Source organism: Lissotriton vulgaris, chromosome 6, assembly GCF_964263255.1.
Source record: "Lissotriton vulgaris chromosome 6, aLisVul1.2, whole genome shotgun sequence".
In the NCBI taxonomy this organism is placed as follows: domain Eukaryota; kingdom Metazoa; phylum Chordata; class Amphibia; order Caudata; family Salamandridae; genus Lissotriton; species Lissotriton vulgaris.
Window position 1 is genome coordinate 1,831,318,188 of NC_141694.1, and position 18,141 is coordinate 1,831,336,328.

Below are 18,141 nucleotides of genomic sequence, written 5' to 3' on the forward strand. Positions count from 1 at the left end.
GCGCAAAGCGGAAGTCAGTTAAGTAATAAAGTTCAAGTATTGTTTTGAGCTTATTCTCACCAAAAATGTTTTGCCAGATTATGGTTTTATTTACAAAACCATTGTTGCACATTAAGCATGGCCTTTTGTAAAGGAATATAATTTTATCAAGAACTATTTCAGTACGCACCATCCATATTGACATTTTGTACCAAGTGTGTAGTTCTTCTGAAATACAAATGGTTCTTTTTAAGGACAACTTGGTCTTCAAATCTTAACAAGCTTGGTTATCAATACTGAGTAGCTAGGAAACTATTCACGACGGATTTATTTACTAATGACAAATGACAGTCTCCTTCAGTAGCTTTTTGTGTTTGCTGAGAAACTCTAAACAGCACAGCAAAAAAGGTATCACTACCCTCGTCTTTATGAAGATCATGCTGACTAATTTATGGATGCAACGGGTTATCCAAGAATTCACTATCATGCCTGAAACCCCAAGAGAAACCACATGTTAAAGCATACTTCTTTTTGTGATTTAAAATGAATAAAACCATCTGCCTATCATGTCATGAAGACATTCAAGTCCTTAAAAGAACTATCCTCAATCATAAAACTAAGCGCAATTTAGAACGGTGTAACTTTAGACAGTACACTAAAGTTTATTTGAATAATTCTGGTTTCTACTAGAGGGAAATGGCCTGAGAAACTTTTCGGGGGAATAAATAAAGTAAGATTCAGCTCTTTCTGCTAAATGCTTCGTTTGCCAACACCATGAAAGCCTGCTTGCTCTGAAATTACCTGTACTCCATTACACACATTGTTTTAAAAGAGAATATGATGGCTGAGAAAGTGTTCTACACGTCGTTCCTATCTAGTTCGGCATAGGAACTCAATACACAGAAACCAAGAGGCCATTGTCATCTCTCAGGTGGTGATCCAATGCCTTCTAAAATCATTACACCATTTGAAGAACTGTTCAAAGCCAGGATCAGGTTCTGACAAATTGGGGACCCAAAGTAGAAGATATGAACTGTGTCTGTATCGAGTAAAGTCGAACAAACTGTGACTACATAAAGAACACTGGCCCAAAGATTCCCATAAACACATTTGCCGGGATGGGCATCTAACTGAAAAATTCTGCTTTTGGACCATGGAAAATTGGTATAGAAGTCAGGCTTGTCATTTTATGATATACTTTTTTTTCCTAATAAAACAAGGCAGTGGGGCTGCTTCGCTTTTCAAATGTTATGCCTAAACCAATAATGTATACAGTTGTAATAACCGAGTGCTCGATAGAGGAATTGTACAGAACCGAAAAACAGCTGGCTTTCTGCAATTGGGTCAGAAAGCAAAATCCCTCGGTATTACACTAGTCAGTGAGGTCTGCGCAGATAGATTGACATTCACAAGCAACTTGTAGCTGTGAGAATAATCACTGGTTGTAAGTCAAACTCCATAAGCAGCTTTGTCCACGTAGTGCAAAAACTGGGCAATGGGACGACTCAAAAATGGAAAAGAAAAAAATACTATTTATATATTATGCTGACATAGGTCAGGATATCTACATCACCAGAGCAGTAATAAACTGTGCGAAGAAACTTAGAATGAATTGCTGAATGCACCGTCAGATAGGTGTCAAAACGGGAGCTTACTAATGTGTTAACGCACGTTACTAACAAATGGCATTGCGAGACTAAATTTAATAAAGTTGCGGTGTTACTGGGTCGATTCGATAAAAAGGTCACAGAAAAAAAGTAACTATTTTGTGACCAGTATAACACCATAAGCACAGTGCAGTTAGGCTGTAAATAATGTTTCCTTTTGCGGCACCGACAGCGGAAGGGGCACTGGGTTATCTCCCATTCCCAGGGCCAGCACCGGCCCTTTAAACCCACAGGCCGCGCCCCCACAAGCTAGGGTTTCTTAAGCCCATCTGCGAGTTATGTCATAGCTAGGAAACCCAAGCCGAGCCTCAGGATCCCTTTTCACAGAGTGAAGGACTGCAGGAAAGGAAGCAGCAGACACACATCACCCGGAGGCCGGGAGGAGGAGGGCGCATTTCAACAAATAGCAACTCTTGGGTAACTCAAACGTGTGATTCTCCTCTTTTCACAGCAGACTTGGCCGGTGAGTACTAAAGGCAGCAGCTCCAGACACGTCATGAGCTAAGAATGCGCCCTCGACTATCTTGTGCTCTAAATCTGGATGCACTTCTCTCTGGAGGTCTGTCCGCTGCTTGCGTGCCTGGTGGGGCCACGAGAAGAATTCCAACTGCGCAAATGGCTACATGGAAATAAAATTGTTGAACACGGAAATCAAAAAGCGGAAGCCGTGTTTCCACTATTTTTGCACATTTACTGTCCTTTGCCTTGCGCTTTCCTTCTACTCATCTCATAGGGTTGCCATATGTGCGGGAAATAAAAGTTAATGGTGCTAAACGTTCTATTACGAGAACAAACGTTGAAAGCACGCACTGAAGCTCAAGGGCACAGGAATTGGAGTGCTGCTTTAATAAATGGGCCTCGCCATCACAACCTTAAATTCTATGAAGATTGCGGTCGGCCAATTGTCATAGGAACATCCCTACTAGTGAACATGATCACATTTATAAAGTCTGAAACTTGACAGCTTAGGCATCTAGCTCGGTTGATCGCTGTGGTCGGTTCAAGGTCACCATATGAAACTTAAGTACCTAAAAGATCACTGCAAACATTAAGTACATCCACTTAAAACCCCATAAAGTAGCAGTAAATGAAACAGTCTCAACAGAGAGCCTACATGAGACTTGCTGGCTTCTAGCAGTGTCAGAGACAACAGGTGTTGTAAACTGAACCGTGTCAACTACATAAAAGAACTCCTCCCTCAAACTACTGTAATAAAAGCATGAAGCAGGTGCAGAACGAGCCTTTCACAACCAAGCACATTGGCAGAACAGCAGAAACTTCACTTAAAGCCAAATTCAGCCACTACTACTGAACACACAGCAATTCCAGATTACTCCTTAAACTACTTAAGGCGAAATGTTTGATCCAATGCTATTCCAATCTTTTGACCAATCAAACTATCAGTATACTAGCACAAATCCTAGAACACAAAAGAAAATAATTATCACATTACATCTGAAAAATAAGCTATTCAGAACAGGGCCTCTGCCCGGTTGAACCTCCCTACACTTGCCATTCAGTTTCAAGGATTAGACAACGAAACTAATTTTAACCCCCCACGCCAGCAGTCTGCAAAAATAGAATTCACATGGTGAAAACTATTCTAAGGCACAGTGACGAACAAGTCACCTTTCTATCCCTAGATTTATACATCCAGAAACACCCACGTAGGAAATTAGGAAACCAAGCAGTCATTCTTACTAGAGGCCCTCAATAACATGTCCCAACTGATGTTTACTTTCTTTCTCTCGGTAATTAAGAGCTTCGCAAACTGTTTCTACCCAAACATGGAGTGTGCAATCGAACATCAAATAGGGTTACTGCACATTAAAAGTTAGCAAAGATCCACTGACTAGTTAGTCTTTAAACGGGTCAATTTAAACCTAATAGAGATCCATAAACCAGCTTTCTTCCTCGTCTAAGGTTCAACACAGATGCAGTTGAAGAACGAAAATAACCGCACTGACTCAAGACTTGACAAAAAGGGTGTGTGCTGCAGCCGACACAGCAGTACCGACGCCCCCCCCCCAAAAATAGGATTCTCCTTCAAGATGACACTGTGGCTTTGTGTGTGAGGAGGCCTTACCACTAATATGAGGTTACTTTTAAAAAAAATTAAAAAAACAAGCAAATTGCAGTCGGAACCTGGAACAAAGAAAGGCGTATCCTCCCACTGTCATGCATTTTTTAAATGGTGCAGGACAAAGAAGCAAGACTGGAAACAATCAGCTAACCCAGCTGTTTATAAATTCGGAAAGAGCACAATCTTGAAAACAGAATAATTTAACAGCTAATTTCATCTCACAAGCAGTAAGCATGCATTCAATGAAACTTTACCTTGGTACAGAACCCCAAATAAAAATATAACATAAGTTGACGCAGAAACTGCAGGGTAATGGGTGTGAAAGTGCACAGCTCAGATACAACCTCAAAGAAATGTACATACTTAAATACACCTAAAACAAGTTCAGTCCCGCAGTTATATTAGCAAACGCAAAGGATCCAGGACAATAACTAGCAATTAAATAAATCAAAGAGGTACACCGCTATAGTGTAAATTCGCTCTACATTTACACGAATTATGGACAGTGTCTAATGATGTAATCGGAACCTTAAAAAACTAATACTTTTCTACCCCTGAATGTACAGCAAAACACCTGCGCCTTGAAACAGCGTACATTAGACTAAAAGAGAAGCAGAGTCGTGTGGTACAGATGCCACGAGGGTACTGAAAAAGGGGCGATCGGAATACAAGCTATGTATTAAAGATGTCAAGATTGCAATGCCCCAGAAGATAGGACAATGTGTGAGGTTTGGGAAACTGGTAAAATAGAGGCGCCTCAACGCACAGGACAGAATCAGCTGGTACCACTACTCACTCAGAGGTTAAACGTGGATATAGATTATATATGCACTCAGGGTGTTTATCTGAGGAGGATCACGTCGTGGGTTTGCGAGAGCCACACCCTGTTGTCTAGGAGTTTAAAGTTCGGCATCCCTCGCTTTAGCTACACTGTAGCGAAACTTTGCTAGCCCAACATCCTGTACTGTTCGTTCACTATACCAACGAACCTCTGATAGGATGAGTGGTTATGTGGGATAAAGCAACGCCGCTGGTGTTTCTCACCACACCTTCGACTTGACCCAATGCTATGATCGGCTTTAAGATGCTGGGATAGGATTCATACTAAGGTGTAAAGTGGTGGCAAACGCTTGTGATATTTTGTAAGTTGCAAGAGGATGGGCGTGAGAATGATGTGATCTGGGTCAACAGCAGATACTGAAAACGAGACATTTTATTTTTTGGGTGCATACACGTAATGAAGCAGATGTGGGTCTAAAGCCATGGCATACTTTTTCAATTCACCTTCCAAGCCCCAAAACGGTGGAGATGGTCCTCGGATTGTTATTATTGCAACCACCACCATCAGACCTCCACAGAGTGGAGGTCTGATGGTGAATAATTACACTTACTTGTACACTACACACTCCCACCCATGACAACACAATCGGCTGGTACTGAAGGAGGGCCAATACTCCCGTGTTACCCCAAAGTACCCCCCACCACGCAGGTACCACAAACACTCACCTATGGTGGAGATGAAGGTGGTGTTGAAGGCATCGTCGGAGAAGCGGAAGAGCACGCAGGTCTTGCCCACCCCCGAATCGCCGATGAGCAGCAGCTTGAACAGCAGGTCATACGTCTTCTTCGCCATGGGGAGGTGGCTGGGGGCTGAGGCCTGTCACCGGACAGGGGGGCGGGAGGCCTGTCACCGACAGGAGGGGGTGAAGCAAGCCTCTAACAGGGTAGGGATCTTGGCTCTATACAGGGTCAGCTCTGGGGGAGGTGGGGAGCCGGGCCTGTCACCTGGAGCGTGCCTGTCACTGGGCGGGCGGAGGCTGTCACAGGCAGGGATTGGGAAGCCGGGCCTCTCGGAGGGAGGGTGGGGGCGCGGACTCTCACCCACAGGGGGCGCAGCAGTCTTGCTTCCCCGCACACTCAACGGCGGAGCCAGGCGAGCGAGACTGCTACAGGCCGCGACACCCCCTCATTGCTTGAGCTTTGCTCTCTCGGCCCCTTCAGCCCGGCGCAGTCGCAGCCTCCTTTTCTCCGGCAGGCTCACTCGGGACAAAATGGCTCCCGTTCACTCTCCGCTCCAGCCTCGCATCCGCCCCTGCTAAGCGCATGCGCAGTCTGCTGCCGGGGGGGACATGAAACACTACCGCTGGCTCGCGGGCGTGGGAACGTCCGGCGCAGTCGCCACAGCGAGGTCAGGCAAGCCTATCAGGTACCACCCTTACACGAACCAACAGACTGCTGATGCATGAGCGACATCTGGCCTGACCTGAAGATGGCCGCCGAATGGAAACCGGCCAAGCCCGTGTCAAAAGAGAAAGAGCAGTCCATGTTTTGGTGTCGTAGGTTTCCACGCCTCCTTTGTGCCGAGAGACGTGCATGACAGCGCCGTCTTCAATTTAAGTTAATTTGGTTATATCTGTAAGTCAAACGGTCCATAAAAGTAACCTTATTAAAGTAGACATGTTGGTAATTAATTAAACAGTCAAATATGAATTGGTTTATAGTCGGTAATATTAATGAGGGGTGCAAACATTCAAAGAAAATAGTTAAAAAAATGAAAAACCTAATAGATTATTTGAATAAACGCATTATTACTCGGTCTTACTTTATTGCCACGTCTAAACCAAGAAGTTGTCATCTTTTATAACATGGCAACCAAAAAAGGCGAGTAAACTGGTGACATCAGTCTCCTCTTTTTATCTTTGATGCAATCTCGGCTTTTGTCTCTGGGGCGGCTTGTCCGCCATCTTTGAAGAGAATCTGTACACGTACTGGAAATTGTACGTTAGTTTACTTACTTTCTATCTGTACTGCTACTCTTTTGGCAGTTTTTAGACTTGGCGCATTGCACTTACATTTTATTCCACTTTGCTTGCATGCGTCAGGCACATTCCGTAATTGGGGGAAAAGTTGAAAGGTTTAAAAAGTAAAACTTAAAATACAAGGTGAATCAGATCTTTAGAGGGGGTACTGTAGCAGGTTATCAGTCCTGCTTAATTAAAACTTACCCGGAGATGCACATACTCCATCCTCTGGCCAGGCGTGGCTATAAAGTAACAGGGAGCCCAGGTAAAACAGGATTACTTTAGAAGTCATCTGCTGAACATCCATCTACTTCAGAAGTAATTTTCATGTCATCAAGCTCTTGAAGTCATCAGCTGACTGTAGAAACTTAGCCTGATGATTTGTGGATGATTTGCAAATTACTTATTGATCACTTAACAATTATATTAAAAAGAATATAATTCCAGGTAAAGCGTTGAATCAACTTAATTGTTCAAAACCCGACCGAGGTTGATGCTGGGAATGCCTGCCCGCCAGGGTTTAAAATGCACCATAAGCCTAGAACCAATGGGAAGGGGGGGTGCAGGGTTAGTGTGATTTTTAGAGACACAATTGACTTAAATGTCATCGACATTGAAGAGTGCAATGGCTGTAAACTACTTGGTTTTTCTCTTAAGAATTCACAGAGGCCTGTCCTAACGTGTATCATCTGCTATAGACCTCCGGGGTTCTTTATGCTAGCCCAGCAGCAGGCGCTACTGGATTTGTTTTCCAACATGGCCGTCATTCATAGCCATTTGATGATCCTTGGGGATTTTAACCTGTGGCTGAATGGCACTTTGAATACAGGCTTCCTTAATTTGATTCACTTGTGTGAGGCCCTTGGTCTCTCCCAGCGAATTTTACTCCATACAGGAGGTCATCGGCCAGATCTGATTTTTTCCGAGACCAACCTCCTCACTGTTGGGGATGTGCTACCTATGGCCTGGACGGACCATTCCCTGATTAAGTTTTTTGTAAAGGCAGGCACGCCTATAGCAGGGACATCTGGTCAAGCAAGGGAGTATGTCAGCAGGGACTGGAAGTCCCTTGCTCGGAAAAAAGGTGCCTCCCCCACGTTCATGGTTGAGAAATGCTTTGCCCCCGCCTCACAGGCTGAGGTGAATTACGATGCCCTCTGCTTGAAGATTACCCTCAGCACCCTGGTTTACAGACAGCCTCAAACATTTGAGACTGGAATGTAAACAAGCAGAGAGAAAGTGGAGGCAAGGACAGGGCAGGCTGGCTTGGAAAGCTAAGCAGGGGGACTACAAGAAGGAGATTCACTGAGCTAAGGCAGAGTACTTCTCGAAGGTGATTCTCAACGCCCCGAATAGCTCTTGCAGCATTTTTAATATTCTGAATAGCCTTACTACTCCAGAGTGCGCCAAAAATGAATCCCCCCCCCCCTCTCAGGAACTCTGTGAGAACCTAGCTAGGTTCTTCCAGGAGAAAATTAAATTGATCATTGATGACCTGGGGGTGGAGAAGCAACAATCCTTGGTAGAAGCTGACTGCGGCAGCCCGTCGACTCTTGGGGTAGCTTGTGAACTGGGAGGAGTTGAGTCCCTTGCAGAATTTATACAGCTGTCTGCAGAGGAAGTCAGGGAAGTGGCCCTTGGTATTACATCTGGATCTCCGCTCGACCCGCTCCCACTAAAAATCTGGAAGGAGTACAAGCTTGAGCTCTTCCCCACGCTTCGGCTGGTGTGTAACCAGTCGCTTGCGATGGGAGTGGTCCCACCTCGGTGGAAACAAGCGGTGGTAACCCCCTTACTGAAAAAGCTCACTGTGACATTCATTAACAGATGAGAGGCGCAGGCGTGGAAGTTGTCAAGTTGATTTATTACTGCTTTAGTCAGTTACAAACGACGGACCCCAGCCACAGCTGACTGGCTCCAAACACAGCCTCCGTTTCCCTGGCACTCGCCTTGGAACGCTGTCCGTGGTGACATTCTAAGTGATGTCACCACAGCGCGTTCCAAGGTGACGATGGGGACAGGGGTGACACATACGGTAATCTTTCTCCCCTAATGGAAGATACCATACATCCCCCTTCTCTGCAAAATTCAGGAACACACAAATGCGAAAGCAAGAGAATAATAGTTGTACTCTACATGGTAACAGATTGCTCTAGGTCTTTTGGGCGACTAACCACCCTTTGGCTAGTTCTGCGTGGAGCATGGGATTCTCCAATGCGCTCCCTCGCAGGCAGGCTGCCTCCGCTCTGTGAAGGCTCTTCCCTGCTGGCCTCATCACCTCTGTTCTCAGGGGGGGAGTGGTACCTTACAACTCTTCCCAGGTTCCATATCTTCCCCTCCTGGGTTTTTATAGCATTTTTGAACAATTTCACAATTCTTGTAGGTTTGGTAAACTCAGACCAACTTGCCCTGCCTGTTGGTGCTCTGATTTTTACAATGTCTCCTACTTTGAACCCTACCTCTTTCACGGAGTGTAGTTTGTCAAACCTGTCTTTCCTCTCTATCATGGCTTTGTGCTGCCTATCCAACCCTTGCAACTCCCTAGAGTGTCCCATCCACCCCTTCTGCCACCCCATCCATCCCGGTGAAAGCTTCGTGTTAGGCCTTCTAGCTCGGAGTAGTTCGAAAGGGGTGACTCAAGTTGTTTGGTGAGGGGTCAGGCGGTAGGCTTCTAGACGTTTTCCCATCTCTTCTTTCCAATTCAATCAATTTTTCTTGCAAGTTGGATGCCCTCCTTGAGAGTTTTGTTGAATCGCTCGACCATTCCATTGGTCTCGGTGTGGTACAATGCGCAGCGCTTGTGCTCAATCCCATTGCTCTTGAGGAAGTCTCCCATTTCTTTTGAGCATAGTTGTACACCATTGTCCGTCAGGAGGCTACTGGGCAATTGCAAACCGATCTTATGTCAACGAAACTACAAGTACAATTTTATAAAATATGTTTTTTTATGTATTATACTCCGGACAGAATTTCCAAGAGAGGTACATGCTGCTTTCGATGTAATTTACAAAATGCGGACTGTGTACACATTTTTTCATCTTGTCCCTGTTTAACTCCTCTTAAGTCGAAAATTGAACATTTCCTCTCATTGATTCTCAAAATAGTGGTTACCCTACCGGATCAAACAGTTGTCCTGCACGTAACAAATCGTACCAACCAGAATATCGGTCATGAATTGATTTTTATCTTGATGGCCGTATTAAGAATTTGCATAGCATCAGCCTGACTAGATCCTATGGCCCCCTCATATCAACAGTGGTTTTCAAGACTGTTAGCAATCTTTAACCTAGAAATGGCAATATATAAAACTAAAGGTAGGAAGCGTATTTAAAAGGATTAAAAATCTGGTCATCTTTAATAGAATGGTCTCAATCTCAGTGACATATATAGTAACAATCGGGTTGTAATGATTTAACTGTCACGTGTACCTCTGTAACCTGATGTTCATCTGTCTTTGAATGATTATCTGATAATTCATTAGTTTACTTTTTACTTTTATTATATATATACTTTATGGCTTCCTTTTGTTCCGTATATAACCTGCCCGACCGGATGGGGGGGGGGAGGGTGTTGTATTATGTGTTCTATCGTCTTGTCTGTTTGGTATAAAATCTAATAAAGATATTTTTTTTAAAAAGGAGGCTACTGGGCAGACCTTCCCTGAGGAATAGTTCTTGCAGGAACTCAATAACCACTTTGGTGGTGATCTCCGATACAACCTTCACCTCTGGCCACCTAGAATATAGGTCTACGAGCACTAAGCTGTAGGGAGTGCAAATCTCACCTGCCAGTGGCCCTACTATGTCCAATGCCACTTCTTCCCAAGGTCCCACCGGTGGTGGTCTACATTGCATGGGAGGTGTGTGCTGTTTCAGGACCTTATCGCTAATAGTGCATGGTATGCTGTCCCTAACTTTTCTCTCAATCACATTGTCCATGCTGGGCCACCAGTAGTCTTCCCACATCCTCTGCTTCGTCTTGGTGATTCCCATGTGTCCTTCATCGGCGAGATCTACTAGGTATTCCCTCAATGCACTGGGAGGAATCAACCTTGTGCTGCGGAACAGACATTCATCAGCGACAGATAGTTCATCCCTGATCATCCAGAACAGCCGTAGCGCATCGTCCTGTTTGTCTTTGAGGTTCCAATATTCTTTTATTCTCTCGTACACTTTCATCAACTGGTCATCTGCTCCTTCTCCAACAGCTCCTTGGGTGATTACGCAAACCTTTTCTGCCAGTACCTCGTCCTTGTCTTCTTCGTTCTCATCGCCTGCTTCATCTTCTTCCGTTTCCCCCACAAGGCACGAGAGGCAGTCCGCTGCAAAATTCCTTGTCCCAGGTACGTATTCTACATCGAATGTATACTCCTGAAGGTTTACGACCCAACGTCTGATTCTGCTTGATCGCGTCCAGCCCTTTTTTGTTGAAGACCTCGACCAGAAGTTTGTGGTCAGTCCTCAGGTTGAATTTAGTTCCACAGAGGAAGTCCCAGAACTTGTTCATGGCCCAGTATACCACTAAGGCCTCCTTCTCTATTACCGAGTAGTTAACCTCGGATTTCTTAAGGGATCTCGATGCGAAGGATATGGTCTCCTCTCCCCTCACACCCACCTGAGTGAGGATCGCCCGAGTCCCTTCAAACTCGCATCTGTTGTCACGACCGTCTTCCTGTTTGCTATGAACGCTTTGAGGCTTGGGGCCTCTGCCAGTGCTTTCTTCACCTCTTCGAATTCCCTTTGGCACTCTTCATTCCAACAGAACACCACGTCCTTCTTTAGCAATTGGCGTATGGCGTAGGTCCTGCCTGCAAAATTCCAGCATACCCATGAACGATTTGATTTCTTCCTTGTTTTTTGGTGGAACCAACCCGATTATGGCAGTCTGGAGTTCAACTTTTGGCCGAATTCCGCCCGTTGTTACCTTATGTCCCAAAAAGTCTAGCTCTTTACATCCAATCTTGCATTTTTCTCTCTTCACTGTCAGGCCTTGTTCCCTGAACCTCGCCAGCACTTGTCTCAATCTAGTGTCGTGTTGTCTGTTGTCCTCTCCAAAGATCAGCACGTCATCTTGGTAGCACAACACTCCAGGGATGCCGCTAAGAATACTGCCCATAAGTCTTTGGAATACCGCTGCGGCCAAGACTAGACCGAGCGGCATTCTCTTGAATTTGAAAGCTCCCATTGGTGTTACGAACGCCGTGAGTTCTTGGGAATCTTCATGGAACCTGATTTGGAAGTAGGCCGAGGTTAAATCTAAAGTCGAGAATACTTTTGCTCCTTCCAACATGCTCATCATCTGTGTGATGTTGGGCAGCTGGAACTTGTCGACCACGACCTCTTTATTCAGTGCCCTGAGGTCTATGCATAAACAGACTGAATTATCTTTTTTCCTTTCTGCAACAATCGGCGCCAGCCACTCCGTTGCCTCCATGGGTTCTATCACTCCTAGGTTGCACAATTTCTCTAGTTCCGCTCTGACTGCTTCTTGTATAGCTATGGGGAGGTTTCTCACTTTAGCTACTACTGGCACTGCATGCTCCTTCAATTTTATTTTGTGGGAGTCATTTTTAAGGCACCCTAGTTCCCCGCTGGACACTTCCTTGAACTCTTCGTCAATGCTTTCACCCGTCTCACCTACCTCCTGCACTAAGATCTGTGGGGTTTTGTTGGGGTTGAGGTACACACCCAGTTCTTTTTGTGCTTGCCATCCTAGTATGTTGTCCCCCTCTAGCGATACATAAACCTTAGAGACTGTCAATCTGTCTTTGTAACACACAGTGCCCCAGAAGTAACCTTTCATGTTAATAGGTTTACCACCATAACCCCCTGGTCTGACATCCATTTTGTTCAATTTGAGTTTACCTTTGGCCACCCTTTCAAATTCTTTTGCATTTATGATTGTGATCTTACAACATGAGTCAAACATAGCCTCCAACCCTGTCTCATCAATCTTAATGCTGTCTTTTGGATTGCTAACCTGTCCGCTCTGCTCTGCACATGCAAGACGATTACGATTTCATCACACACTCGTGTAGTGTTATCCATCCCTTGCTTCTTGTATCCCTGACCACTTCTGCAGTGCTGTCTAAAATGGCCCTTCCTGCCACACTTACTACATGTGTATTTCAATGCAGGGCAATCTCTGTCACTCGCCATGTGTCCTTGCTTGCCGCATCTATAGCAGTTGCCCTTAAAACTCCATCCCTCTTTGCTCTCCTTCTGTTTTTTCTGCACATTCTTTTGCTCTTTAACTGCTATCACACCTTCGCCTTCCGCCACCACTTAACTCACTTTAACCTTGTTCTCATTGACTTTACTTTCGCTGTCTTGCTTTATCTCGTTAACACACAGCATCATGTGTTCTACTTGCTTGGCTACTATAAGCACCTCCCTTAGTGGTGGATCATCTTTTAACCACACCTCCTCCCGCACACGCTCCGTTCTGCATGTTAACACAAACTGGTCTCTGATCCTTTCCTCACACGCACCTCCAAACTTGCATGTGGCAGCTAATCTACGAAGATCTGAGACGAAGTCTTCAATTGATTCCCCTTCCTTCTGCCCTCTTTTCCCAAAATGGTACCGTTCCATAATGGTGCTAGTTTTAGGAAGGTAATGTAGGTCTAGTTTTTTTAGGCTAACTTCAAATTCATTCAATCCCCTTGCTTCATGTGCACCCAGCTCTGGGAGATGTTCTAACACCTCCTCTCCCTCTGCCCCCATGTAGTATGACAACAGTGCTACTTTTCTTTTCAGTCCTAAATTGGGCCCACATACAGTAGCATAGTTCAGGAAGACCTTCTTCCATTTTTTCCACTTAATAGCGGGTTCCCCAGGGCTTGCTAAAAAGAAAGTTGGGGGCGTACATTTTTCATTTTTGCCTCTACTTAATCTCTGTGTTACTATCTCAATCACTGTTATCAGTGTAACCACGAACGGTAAAAACCCTTTCTTGTGAGATTTCAATTTTATTTCGAGACCCAGTGTAGAGTCTCTCTCCACTGTCCCTAAGAAGGAACAGTTCCTCATGTAATTTAGAAGATTTGGATTGCTTAGCCTAGAAGTCCATGAGATGGCGCTGTCTCTCCCTTATGTTTCACCCTGAAATGTTCTTCCTCTATGCGAATGATGTTCCTGTTGTTATAACACAGTTCCTTTTACTGTCAGGTGACAGGAACTACTGAAGGAAGATGAAGTCACTCCTCTACCCTCCTCGGACTATGATCCCCGATGTGTGGTTCAACGTTAACAAATTGCCTCAATCTTCCTTAAGTTTACTCAATGACCGCTGCACTTCCCCGCTTCCAGTGTGGCGTTCTCTACGGACTCCTGCCAGGCAACCTGTTTCTCCTGGATCTCCCAGAATTGTTCCCGAGGCCCACCGCAGTCTCTTATTGATTCGGGTGGTGAAAACCATCAGCTGCTCTTCTCCCTCGCAAGCGCACCTCCGCTGCTAATTTCCTCAGTCTCGCGCCTCACCGCGACTCCACTGCCTCTCCTGAACTCTTCCGCCACGATCTCAAATTACGCGCTGACGCTCACTCCGCGGCTCCCTATTCTTCCTCACTTATCCCTGGTCTGCTCTCCGCATGCCGATCACGCCATCAGAATGAAAGTGCCTCACTCACCGGGAAGTGCGATCTCCGTTCGCCTTTTGTCCTTGCCTTCACCCGTTTGTCACAGTGCTCTCACGCCAGGCAATTAACGGTATTCTCCTCGTCTGTCTGCAGCTCCCCTTGCACAGCGCTATTTTTTCATTTTTATTTGTTTCCCTTCTGAGATGATTACACCATCACCCCACTGTCCTCACCCGGTGAGTTTCATCAATATTCTTCTTTTATTTCTTTTTCTAATTTATGCTGGTACCTTCTGTCTCCTTCGCTTACTCTTATTTACTTGTGCGTGTTGGGGGTCAGTGTTTTTGTAGATGTTTCCTTTCGTCCTCGCCGCCAGTGTGATATTCATTAACAGATGAGAGACGCAGGCGTGGAAGTTGTCAAGTTGATTTATTACTGCTTTAGTCAGTTACAAACGACGGACCCCAGCCACAGCTGACTGGCTCCAAACTCAGCCTCCGTTTCCCCGGCGCCCGCCTTGGATCGCTGTCCATGGTGACATTCTAAGTGATGTCACCATAGCGCGTTCCAAGGTGACGATGGGGACAGGTGTGACACATACGGTAATCTTCCTCCCCTAATGGAAGATACCACACCCACCCTTGATCCGGATTGCCTTAACAACTTTAGGCCTATCTCGCTCCTACCCTACCCAGCAAAACTTGTGGAGCGGGGGGTGACAGGCACCCTCTCCAGACATCTTGAACAGCACAAGCTCCTGGAGGACGTTCAATTTGGCTTCCGTCCAGCTCATGGCACCGAGACGGCCCTTGTGACCGTGCTGGATGAGCTACGTGGGCGGGCAGACAGGGGACAGGCAGGGGTTTTGATCCTGCTTGACCTGTCTGCCACCTTCGATACGGTGAACCATGACATTCTGCTGGATAGGTTGAGAGAGGTAGGAGTTGCAGGGAGTGCCCTCGGGTGGTTTGAGTCCTTCCTCCAGGGCAGGGAACAAGCTGTGTCCCTCCCTCCCTTCGAATCCTCCTTCTCTACCATCTTGCATGGCCTCCCTCAAGGCTCGGCAGTTAGCCCAATACTTTTTAACATCTATATGAAGCCCTTGATAGCGGTCATCAAACAATTTAAGATCGAAATTGTTAACTACGCTGATGACATGCAGTTGATACTGTCCTTGGAGGGAAATTAATCTACCTCCTTGAAGGAATTTTCTCAACTGCATGCGAGCCACAGCGGAGTGGTTGAAAGTCAACTCTTTGCAATTTAACACGGGAAGACCCAGGTGTTATATTGCCCAAGGCCTAGGATACATTCTCTTCTACCCAGCAACTTCTGGCCAAAGGACTTCTCGCCACTGGTCAGCCTGTGAAGGTAGTACGGAATCTGGGTGTGATGTTCAATAGCAACCTCACCCTGGATGCGCAGGTCTCAAAGGTGGCAGTTGGCTGCTTGACCATCATTCGCCTCCTGAGAAAAATCCTGCCCCTGTTACCGCCCCTTGCTCGAATAGAGGTGGTGCGTTGCACTGTGCTCAGTAGGTTAGACTACTGCAATGCTTTGCTGCTGGAGTCTCCTAGCTACCTCATGGATAGACTCCAGAAACTCCAGTCCACAGCTGCAAAATTAGCCCTAGGGTGGCCAACCAGATCTTCCTCCTCAGGGGCTTTGGCTCAGTTGCATTGGCTCCCAGTGAGGCAGAGGGTGACATTTAAGTCCCTCTGTCTGACATTTAAAGCCCTCCACGGGTTAGGCCCTGCCTGCCTTCAAAGGAAGTTTTCATGGCATGTGCCGGCCCGCAATCTACGCTCCTCCTCTGCCAGGTTGGCGACCGTACCGAGGTTTAGGAGATCCAGAGCAGGAGGTAGATCATTTAGTGCGGCTGCGGCCAAGCTCTGGAACTCTCTTCCCACTGAAATCGGGCAGGTCACCGGCCTTCTTGCTTTTAGAAGGCAGTTAAAAACCTGGCTTTTCCCCTTCTTTTCCTAATCCTTAGCCTGTGATTGTTGCCCCCTTCTTTTTCTGTTGAGTCTGCCAGCGCCAAAATGCGTCTCGAGGTGATAGCGGGCTCTATGAGTTAAATAAAGAAATTAATTAATAATTACCGCACCCTACATTTGTTGTGGTACTTTTCTGTTTCTTTTATCTACAGGATTTTGCATCAGAACGTAAGTGGAAGTGCAGTTCGAATGTGCGTAAATGTTTCCCATTAGACCATCACTACATAAATATCATTGCATAGATTAGTTTTTTAATAAAAGTGACATGAACAGAGAAACAGTCCTGCCTTCACCCTGATAACTATGCTATTAGTGAAATATGAAGCAAGTTCGTTGTCATGTGCACCCTATATGTGGCCTTGATTCTCATTATACATACAGCGACATTGCAGTTAATTAAATCAAACAGGAGAGGCTTCTGTGCTTTACAAATCCAGTATTTGAAGGTGGTCTCTCTCATATGTGATAATGAATAAAAGGTATTTGTCCAGGATTACACAATTTGGTCAAGTGGAGAAGCCAGGATTGAGCCCTGTTTCAGGATTTCACACTGTGGCAATTCAGCCACTAGATGAGTATCTCTTTATTCCATCAAAAGTAATACCGTGTCTTTAATTGTTGCCATATGTGGATGACTGTTAGTATCCAATTTTCTGGTGTTTTATATAACGTAAACCATGGCCAAGGACATAAGAGTACTTAACAACACAAACTGTGTTACACCTTCTTTGTTTTTACAGCACAGGGACAGTAATGAGGCTGCATTCACAGGGTAGAGGAACTAAGGCTGGTATTAGAACCGGTTTCCAAGGGGCCTATCTTTCATTTTTGAAGGAGGTACAGGGCTCATAGACCAGAGGGGACCACTGACCTTGATTATTGCTGTATTTTACAATTCAAACAGCAGCCATGGGGTAGGGGGTCCACTCCCTTCCTTGTACTAGGACCCATGACACACTGGCTCACTGAGATGGCATTTTAGCCAATAGACCACATCTCCTCCTGTGAAAGCTCGGCTCCTTTTGGGGACGAGGTTCCAATAGGACTTTGACCTGAGCCAGAATAGGCATCTAACTTGAGCCCCACCTCGAGCTGTTAGTGGCACTCCTATCACTATTAAGGGGATATATGAGCTTGCTTCTCAAAACCAGAATAGCAGACTCAGTTGAATGTCATTCTTTGTTAATGCAAAAGTGTGAGTTTGTGGGAGCCTATTGCAATGTGGGATTTCATTCTGAAAGAGGTGGAAGTGGGTTTTTGTGTCTGAAAGTCTTGTCGTGATTCTCCACCAAAAATCCTGATGGGATGACTGACACTTTATCATCTCTAAGAATGGCAGGAAAACATCCTTTGTTGGCAGAAAACCCTAGCACGCTAAAATAATCAATATTGTTTGTCTTGGAAAGCAGAGCAACATATTTTAGGTCAAGAAGGCCCCGGAATGATGCAGCCCTATCATACCTCAACTTTACATATTTTATTACTGTATGTATAATGAGGCAGAGATATACACACTTTCTTCCTTTCCTTCAATATCTGCTCCTCCCCACCCCCTTCTCACCTCACTCCTTTCCAACTTTTCTTCTCTCTCGGCTTTTGCTCTTTCCTGGCTAACTGCTTTTCCCTTTTTGGTCTTTTTCTTCCACTTTCCTTTTTCTACCCATTTACGCTCTCCTTTCTAGGTCCCATTTCCTTTCCTTTCCTTTCCTTTCCTTTCCTTTCCTTTCCTTTCCTTTCCTTTCCTTTCCTTTCCTTTCCTTTCCTTTCCTTTCCTTTCCTTTCCTTTCCTTCTCCCCTCTCCTATCCCCTTTCCCCTCTTTCCACTTTTCATTCTCATCATATTCATTTCTTCCACTCCTATCTCTGCTTTCCCGAGTTCGATAACATGTTTTTTTCATGCAATATTACTTCATCTTTTAAACGTTGTTACTATTACACTGCTTCGTATTATTCCACTTGTCAATCTCAGAAGGATGGAAGCCTAAATTTGCATTGGAGGGATTTGAATTCATGACCTGCAGATTACTAGAATTCT

At 45.4% G+C, this 18,141-nt stretch overlaps 1 protein-coding gene across 2 annotated transcripts in view; it reads right to left on the minus strand.

Moving 5' to 3' along the window:
* The window catches only part of RAB10 (RAB10, member RAS oncogene family), a 274,345-nt gene extending 268,399 nt beyond the window's left edge, over positions 1-5,946 (minus strand). The window contains exon 1 of one of the 2 annotated variants that reach the window (XR_015296706.1): positions 5,236-5,930. Coding sequence is in view for 1 of the 2 variants with exons in the window: in XM_086928101.1 (XP_086784227.1) it covers positions 5,236-5,362 (127 nt within the window). In the remaining variant the exon portion in view is untranslated. Of the gene's footprint in view, positions 1-5,235 lie in introns of both variants that reach the window. The other variant, XM_086928101.1, reaches the window with a different exon arrangement.
* Positions 5,947-18,141: the final 12,195 nt, after the last annotated feature.